We start from the raw sequence: 9784 nt of genomic DNA on the forward strand, positions 1-9784 counted from the left end.
TGGGTGATTCCTTAAATGATGCAGCAGCAAACTGATGCCAGAGGAAGTCTGTGGAGACTGTGTGTGTGTGTGTGTGTGTGTGTCTGTGTGTCTGTGTGTGTGTGTGTGTTTTGGAGGCACAGGGAGCAATTACTAATTTTGATTTCCATTCAACCTTTATTACTCATGTGTGATAGCCATCAGACATGAGGATGAAAAACTCCAGCACAGTCCTTTAACTAAAGAATTAACAAACACTTAAGACATAAATTAGTAAAAAGCACCTCTCTAGTGATTTTTAGAACCGCTTTACTAGGCCAAAAGATGCACAAACCAATTATCAAGGTGTAATGCTGTGTGAAGCAAATCCTGGGAAATTGACACAGACATCCAAATTCAGATTACCAATAAAATTCAAATAAACTGTAAAATACAGGTAATATGTGCCTATAAATATATACAAAAAGTATAGACACTTTTTATTGGTGTTTTAGTTCAATGTTAGGCCCTCAGTCTTTTGAGCCAGTGCATATCTTCCCCGTATGGCGTGTATGTCCATTTTCTGAGAGTCGCAGGTCACTCCAGACCCAGGACGTAGTTGATGCCTTGCACAAATCCAATAATGACAGGCTGCCAGGCCACCAAGTACCGAAGCCAGTCTAAAAGTTGTCCATACATGACGTGTGGCCTCTCCCAGCTAAAGAAGTGGTTAAAGAAAAAAACTTTCAGCAGCAATCAAACATGATAAAGAAAAAGGGGAACAAGTGATTCTAATATAAAGCCTCAACACATACGACTGTTGGCACATGACCAGCAGGAGGTAGAACTAACTTTCAGTTCGTGTAAAGGGCATTATTTGTTTTAGACAGTTGCACAATTGACACAGATGTCTGAAGTGAAAACTCTTGGCCACAGAAAGGAACAGGAACTTGTTATACAACCTATAAATGTTTCAAATGTCGTTCCAAAAAGCCTGCTATGAGCCACCTGGAAAATTCACCTAAACTTTACTATCAAACTTCCCCCTCTGTTACAAGGAGGACATTTTCCTCCTCTGACTTGGCATGATTGGGGTTCCTGAACATTGGCTGGATGTCATCTGTGAAAATGCCCATTTTAGGTCTAAACCTTGTTTTCACTTACCTTCTATACCATCTCTGAGGGCACACTATGGTAAAATTAGAACAATTAACTAAGGTAAAATTAAGATATTCAAAAACAAACAGGGAAATAATGCAGCACAAAAAAAAACACCAGGTCAAGCTCACATGTGCGCAGAATGAAAAGGATACGGGTTACTGAACATCCTCTTCAGATCCACCTTCTCCTTGCAGTACGGGCACATCTGCTTCTTCCCGACGATACACCATCCTCTTATGCAGAACTCATGGAATCTGGACGTGGAGTTAAGGCATTTGGCTTTTTTTTTTGGCATTTTCAGCCATAGTGCATCAAACTGGTTAATCAACATTAATACATGCAAAAATAACAGTTTTAGAAACAATCATGTTAGTACCTTATAAGGACATAAAATGACTTCCTTTATTACTTTGAAGGTCCAGTGTGTAGGATTTGGTGGCATTTAGCAGTGAGGTTGCAGAACTGAAACCTCTCCATGTGCAAAGTGTGTAGGAGAACTACCATGGCTGATGCAAAAACTTGCACAGTATGCAAAGCAAAAAAAGTTATAGATATTGTTTTATTGATACTGTTGTTGAGCTGCGATTTCATTGGTAATTGTAATTTATGCAATTTATTGGCACTGAAAAAAATCTTAAAATGATGATGATGTGATTTTGGCTGGGTCTATACCAAACAAACATGTTCCCTTACGTCTGAAATATGATTTGTAGGCCAGGGCATCTCTGTAACACCACAATGCTTCATTTATAATGGTATGTTGTGACAAATTTTATCTTTATCAAGAAATTGCAGCTCCTGTGATTTAGATATTTCACTTGGCCACATTGCGATTTTGATAACATTTAGATTTATTGTGTAGCCCTAGCAAAAACAGGAAAATGCAAATGGCCCTATTGAAAGTCAGAATTTTTGTTTTGTCCACTTTGGGCTTCTGTAGAACAACATGGTGGACTCTGTTGAAGAGATCCCGCTCTATATGTAGATGTAAACTGCTCATTCTGAAGTAACAAAAACACAATGATTCTTATTTTCAGGATATTAAACACTAATGAAAAAGGTTAAAACATCATATACCATTCCTGCCAATATGTGTCCCTAAATGCCACACACTGGACCTCTATAATTATAACTCACAGCATGCACTTCTCTGTACTAATCTGTAAACGGTTGCATGTTTACAGTTTGTTTACAGTGGACAAGGAGCTTATGATAGCTATGGGGGAAGTAATACAATTTCAGATAAACAGACTGTCATAACATCAATCTGGCATAAAGGTCAAATTAACTCTAGTAATTCCCCTTTATGCCGCCAACTGTGTGCACAATACAGTTCCAACACAAACCCATGACGACACCTTTTACAGGCATGAAAAACTCTATTGAGCAACTCAACTTCTCTTTCACTGAGATAAAGATAGCAGCGTGAAAATATATCTCACAAAAAAAGGATACACATGGTTGCATGATAGTCTGTACGTGTTCTCGATGATCCCCTCCTCGCTGACATCTACGAGGATGGGCTGGCCGCACACAGCACAGATATTGTCGGAGAGGTGCTTGGTTGGCATGCCGGACGCACTGTAATACTAAAAAAATAAAAGCGTTAAAATGATATTTTAGCTTACAGTCGCTACCTTCACAGAAATATTCAGTGTCTACAATCTGGCCACTTACACCAACGGTTGAAGCCATGAAGTCTGCACACATCTCTGCAAAGTCCCTTCCCAGGACCCCGTAGTACAGACCGTAGAATAATAGTGAAACGCCAAAGTCCATTGCATCCTCCGGCTTTATCCTGGACACAGAAGGCACTGTATGGGAGTCACCGCTCAGCTGGTGTTCAACATTAACATTTATTTATTCCATAAAAACAGATACGTCTGTTTTATATGTCTGTATTTTCAATGTACAGCTAAATTTACATGTTTTGGAAGACAACATTAATGTGCTTAAATTGTAGTATGCTGATGTCATGCTCATTTACACACACACACACACACACACATATTCACACACACACACACACACACATATTCACACATACGCAAACCAAAATGCCGTTTCCCATATTGGATAAAAAACTTTTGATGATGTTCTGACAACTAGCTGTTCCAAGAAATGACCAAACGTTCTTTCTCAAATGCAAGGAAGTATTATGTGAGGTGGCATTTCTAGGTGGGAAGTGGAAAATTGTTTCATTCACGAAGGATAGTAGGAAACATTTAAGGTACCTTCTTGTTAGTCTATTTTGGGGGTGGTCAGCAGTTCTTTAAGAGGAGCTGATAATCTCACAGCACACGGCAACATCAACTAAGATGATTATAAATAAAAGAAGTCCCTGTTTTATTTTTAAAACTGAATAATTACACACATGTAGCATCTTCAGTTAATTTAGTCTGATAACTGTCAATATACTGTAGAATCATATGACCTCATTTACATGTAGTGAGTGATGTCTGGAAAGTTTTAACTAATTAGAAGGTGCATTATGGCGCAGCCTTGCTAAACTAATGTAACTATAACAGATCTTGTTAAGGTTCTTTGTGAAGAAATGAATGACTGCATAATCATTAAATTGCTGCATAATAACCTGTAAAAACAGCTCTTTGTTCGTTCAGACGCTTTCATGAATAACAGACCATGAACTACCATAGGCTTGTTTTAAATTCAGCTAAAAGGAGCAACTTTCACTTCCTTCTGGTGACTGTGTCTGAGGCAGAAAATATAAATACTCTCATTTCTCTGACCATCAGGAACAGAGTGAGGAGACATTAGTTGTTTTCTTGCGTAAAGGGAAGTTTCTGTGATAACTACGCGTGTTAGTATGTCACTGCTAATGCCCTCGCAGTGGAAATGTGTGCAGAAACTTATCACATGATGTTTACTTCTCATTCAACCAGAGTTTATCTTTAACTACATACACCTGTTGTCAGCCACAGATTATGTAAGCACCATGAAGAAGCAGTCACTGAGTGTTATTTGCTCTTTTTCCTGATGCATTCTATAATACTAGTAGGTGCTGTATTCAAGTGGTGCTTCAGTGCTTAAAAAGACAAGCAACCCTCGAACCATCTGCAATCACTGCCTTTGTCACATTTATGCCTGCAACATAAAATTATATGAAGAACTTTATAGCTTTTGTGACTCTCTTGGCTGGACGCTTGATTCTTGTCAAGTGGAAATCCCCTGCTCCACCTTCCCATCACTCTTGGATAATAGACATCCTCTACCTCGTTAGTGTGGAAAAACATGACGTGTACTGAGTGGATTGTCCGCTCGTTTTATGACAAACTGACCTTAACTACCATCCCAGACTGACAAACTCTGACAACCTATTTTCAGTGTACCTGCCTAATCTATTGAAATCATTCACTTTGTGTTTTATCGTTGAATACTCCTCATATGTGCAAGTGTGTGTATATGTTTACTTTCACAGTTGCCACATAACTACATAATTTCTTAGTCGTCATTAGTGACCAATTCTGTTTGTTTTTACTTTCTCCTTAAGGTGTTCTGTTTCTTTTCTTTCTTTGATCCTCAGTTTTGTAATCACTAAAATCCATATTTGAAACTTGGTATACTGATGTTACCTGACAACCTAATAAATAAAGTTTGAGGGGAAACAAAGAAGACAAACATCCAACCACAGAGTCAGATTATAAAAGGCATCAAATTAAGAAAAAGCTGAAGTGTCAAGCATTTAGGGACTCAGACTGTGGATGTTGCAGGAGCAGTGATGATCAAAAGAGGGTATTTAAAAAGGCAAAACAACATCATCTAGTGGCAGCAAAGTGCTACATGTGAGACAGAGACCAGGAAGGAACAGAGCTTCATACATCCTAAAATGGCAAGCTTGAAAAGATGACTACTCCTGTCAACAGCAGCCTGCAGTTTGAAGGATTTTATTTTCAATAGTGTAAGCCAAAATCCTTTTTAAATTTTAGATATGGTTAATTTGGCATTGCTGAAATGATGTGGAACTGGCAATACATACCTGAATATTAGATTTATACCAAAAAGTGTAAACATGACGACACTGTAGCCAACTATTCCTGTGGCATAGCTGATCTTGTAGAGAAGGAGGAACCACTTATACACCAACCTATGGTAGCCAAAGAGAAGGCATATGTTAGAGTACGTCAGGATATGTCATGGGCAGTTCAACCTGCTATACTGGAAGGGCAGATTTCTTCATTTATAGAATCTGATGACATGTAAATGATGATAATACCTGGGTGTGGTGCAGGCCAGTGGCTTGCGAGTGGCACGGTAGGAGATGTACGCTGTGATGACCGAGAAGATAAACCACGTGATCAGGAACCTCCACCAGTGCAGTTTGGTAGTAAAGTAGAGAGGAACTACCCACATCTGGAACAGAGTCACCAGCTGCAAGACAGCAGAGCATACGTGTTAGAAGATGCATGTACACTACCAACAACAGGTCATATCTGGACAGTATTGGGTAAGAAAGAAAGTACCATATTTATTCTTATTTGAGGAAACAAATACTGATGTAGTCATGTGCTGCCACGTGGACAGAAAATAAAAGTAGTGTTCTCTAATACCATTCTTGTCCATCACAAATACAGACACACACCTCTAGCTCAGGGATCAAATATATCTGTATCCGAATAACACAAATTATTTTAATTATGTGTTTTCACATGATGGTAATTCCAAGTGTTACATACAGAGCTTCAAACATGTTGCTCATGTCTTTTATGTCTTACATTGTATGACTTTGGATGTCTCTGTTTCCACTGCACAAGGACTAGCTGGGCGACGACAAGGGTGACTATGAGGATCAGCACCATCTCTGCGTGCATGGCCTCATGACCTTTGTGTTTGGCATGCATTCTTGCATGCTCCACTCTGTGGAAAAAAGGAAGAACATACTCAACTAATGTTATGCAGCTAGGAGTCACAAAATATGTTATTTCATAACAATGAGGCGTGCCCTTAAATTTGCACTGTGCAGCTCTACACGTTGACGTTGGTGAAGTGTTAGAAGCATGAACTTCAATATCCAGAAATCATGAAATGTTACTGTATATCGAGACTGGCCAACCTAACAGCTGACATTATTATCTGATTTGTTTTTCATTAGCCAGTTCTAAGTGTAAGGAACTCCCTGTCCAAAAAAAGTCTGATAAAAGATCTCGGTTAGGATGTATAAAGTTATATTCTTTACTGAAAACCTTGTGAATTAATGAATAAAAATGCTGGTAAGTGTAACTCTGCACCCTTAAGTGCAAAAACTTTATTTTAAACTGTTGATACATCCATGATATTACATAAATGCATTCAGATTGAAAATAATCATATCATATAAGGTACAGAAATAAATACACTATCCATTAAAGATGTGGCAAAGATACTAACCTCCACTTCTCCTCTGGTGAGAGCTTGGACACATCAAACTAAAGAAAAGAGAAGACAAAACAATAACTATTATTTCTGACACTGTTTCAAATAAGCAGCTGAACAAACTGATGATAACATCACATCTTAGCCATTTTGAGGAAAGAGAACACACTTCAAAACTATAATTAGGGAATGCTATGATAGTGTGCCTTAGCAGAGTGCACTGTGTAAACATCATTTTAACAAAGGACTAATAAACATTTGCCATTCTGACCCATATTATGTAATAATTTGTAGATATAAAGAAATACCATTTAAAAAAAGCCATAACTGATAAAAGCATCACCTCACACAGCTGAATTTAAACCCCACATCATACATTGCATACCAATTACAGAGTTGCTAAAATAATAATTTGAATTAAGGCATTGTATTTAGGTTGTGCAGTAAGATGAAGAGAATGCAGGTGTGTCAAAGCTGGTTGATATGGTAACAAAACAGAAATGTATGCTAATGGACCTGGAACAAGAGTAAAGCTATTAAAATGTGCAAAGTGCATTAAGCAGCTACAGTTCCACCCAAGTTGTTGAGCTTGTTTAGCTACTTAACCATGACTGAAGTTAACAGCTGGCAGCAAGAACTGATGAGATGTTCTCTTATTATTAGAGCTTCCTGTTAGGCTTGGGCAGTATAAATGTATTACTGTATATCAAGATATTCATAAATCCCAAAGGTATGATTTTAAATCATGTTCAAAATGCAGATGCTTCTACTTTCTATTAAACTGATAGAGATGCTTTATTGTGGCAATGTATTCATTCAGTATTCGGTCAGTCTCTGCTATTGGATCAGGCAGCTGAGCTAAGAAAGATGGCAACTGTGAGTTGTGGGGATTATGTTACAAGACTAGTAAAAATGAAAAAATGTCTCTGCTCCCGTTCAGTAGTATTTCTACAAATAACTTTATTCTGAAATGACTTCTTCCAACAACAAAAGCAGTTTATTAGCCACGCGATTTTATCCAACACAGTATCTCCATTCAGCCCACTGTTGTTTCAGAATCCACCGTGGCAACAAGTGTCATCAGGTCCTCCAGCAGGAAGGCTGCTTATTTCCAAGCTATTCAGTAATTTATCAGCCATGAGTATTTTAAACCCAGCAACACCTGTCTTAGTGGGTTAACTGCATATTAGAAACACATTACTGTGGGCTAGACAGTGACATACATAACAGTGACATCTATAATCAGTGGCTGAGTTATTTTTTTCCCTCTTAAATACAAATACTGTCGTATACCGTTTACCCCAGTGAACGGTCAGAAAGGTATGACAAAATAGATACCGCCTGAGCCTACTTCCTATCTGCCAAATAAGGCAGATGAATGAAGGCTGGCAGTGGTGGCACTATCAAGTATCGAGCTAAGGGCTAACACCCATGTCTTACTCATCATCGTCATCCTGCTAAGTACACCTCATTATCCTGACTGAGTAATCATTTGCCCTTTTGCACATTTGAACTGATGTTTGAAAACAGCGTCAGGATTAGACACAAATCCATGCTGCTGACATGTATGTGGACTGCAGATTAATACATTTTTGAGTACCTGCATGCTCTCTCATCTCATTACACATGAGACAGGTAAAACAGGTCACAAGGGCACATAAAGTCCCTCAGGCACAGATTTCAATTCAAACAACACACATACTTAAATCATCAGTGAACCAAACACGAGGGTCTTGTGTGTTTTTGCCAGCCTATTGTGATGCCAGTCACGCAGCAATTCTGCCTCCGCTGCACATTTGGTAACTACACCTACACATGGCCAGCTGTAATAGCTTTTAGTTCACTCTGTGGTGTCTGCTGCACACTGTGTGTCAGTTTGACATTTAGCTTTGGTTTGACTAGAGGATTGAAATAACACAGGAAGTGGTCTGGTTGCTTCCCTTAGCTCAACAGACACACCTCTTGGTACAGCAAAGGCGTTCGTGACCTTTGACCCGAGCAGCCACATCAGCTTTATTTGTAGAGTTAATCTTTTTAACTTAACAGTGAACATACAGGTGTGACAAATAAACTAAAAGGCATTATTTAAAAAACAACCAGCATCTGGGTTACTTTGACCAAATGAAAGCACCTATATGATTTGAACGTTAGTCGGCTAACTGGCTTAGCATAGCTAACAAAATGCTCTCATGGCGTTTCACCCTTACGCTGCTGTTTCATCAAACCAAGCGCAATCACTTAGGAACAATGGACGATGCATTTTTATCCACAATCCATACCTGTGGTTGGTAACATCGCTTAACAGCAGCTAGCCGCTTAGGCTACACCCATGATTAGCAGCTAGCTAGCACAGAGCTCCGAGTAGGCAGCTGGAACCACTTTATAATTTAACCTCCATCTATTTAATCTGTCACAACACCTCACCGTGGCCCACCACCCTCACCTGGTGCGGTTCATCGTGATGCTCCAGCCCATGGTCGTGCTCTACACCATCAACCTCCACCTCAAACACCCCGGCCATCTTCGGAGTGCTGCTTTACCTTTCCGGGTCCATTAGCATTAGCAGCAAACCTAAGAGGGTCACATCCGGTGTTGTTGTTTTTCCCCCCTTCAAAATAAAACTCAGATAAAATGTAGGTCAAACAGTAAAGCTGCGACTTTCTTCGTTTGTTTCTTTGTTGTTCGTCAGAGAGTCTGAAGCGAAGTCATAGCTCGCAAACGGCAACTTAGTTTTGGATAATCTACTGATGTTTCCATGACATTATGATGTTTTATATTTAGACAGAGCCATTTGCAGAGATTAATTTATCAAACATGATTTTATTTTTTTTTTTAAATTTTATATACTTTATAATCCCTGAGGGGAAATTCAATTTTTCACTCTGTCAATTACACACAGGTCCGAACACACACGTGCACAAACCGGACTTATACATGCACTAAGTGTAGAGATGTCTGAGTGGCGCTCCGAGCGGTTGGGGGGTTCGGTGCCTTGCTCAGAGGCACCTCGGCAGTGCCCAGGAGCACCTCTCCAGCTACCAGTCCACGCTCCATATATTGGTCCAGACGGGGACTTGAACTGGCGACCCTCCGGTTCCCAACCCAAGTCCCTATGGACTGAGCTACTGCCGCCCCATGATATGCTTGTAAGGATAAAAAAAAAAATTCAACCATTCAATAAAAATTAAATGCTGAATATGAATATCACTAGAACCAATGCACAACTCATTATCAAAAAAGTAAATAAAAAGTTCTAAGTTCAAAAGTTTAATGTCAATTCACTACATGTGCAGGA

At 39.2% G+C, this 9784-nt stretch overlaps 1 protein-coding gene across 1 annotated transcript; it reads right to left on the minus strand.

Annotated features, from left to right (window-relative positions):
• Positions 1-136: 136 nt before the first annotated feature.
• On the minus strand, positions 137-9078 carry rnf121 (ring finger protein 121). The gene is made up of 9 exons (XM_033650563.2): positions 8933-9078; positions 6505-6542; positions 5853-5994; positions 5354-5508; positions 5117-5224; positions 2797-2917; positions 2575-2708; positions 1272-1373; positions 137-676 (listed from the first exon to the last, which is right to left on the minus strand). Exons 1-9 carry the CDS (start codon positions 9008-9010, stop codon positions 556-558), a joined length of 999 nt encoding a protein of 332 aa, XP_033506454.1. The 5' UTR covers positions 9011-9078; the 3' UTR covers positions 137-555.
• Positions 9079-9784: the final 706 nt, after the last annotated feature.

Source organism: Epinephelus lanceolatus, chromosome 11 (assembly GCF_041903045.1).
Source record: "Epinephelus lanceolatus isolate andai-2023 chromosome 11, ASM4190304v1, whole genome shotgun sequence".
NCBI lineage: Eukaryota > Metazoa > Chordata > Actinopteri > Perciformes > Serranidae > Epinephelus > Epinephelus lanceolatus.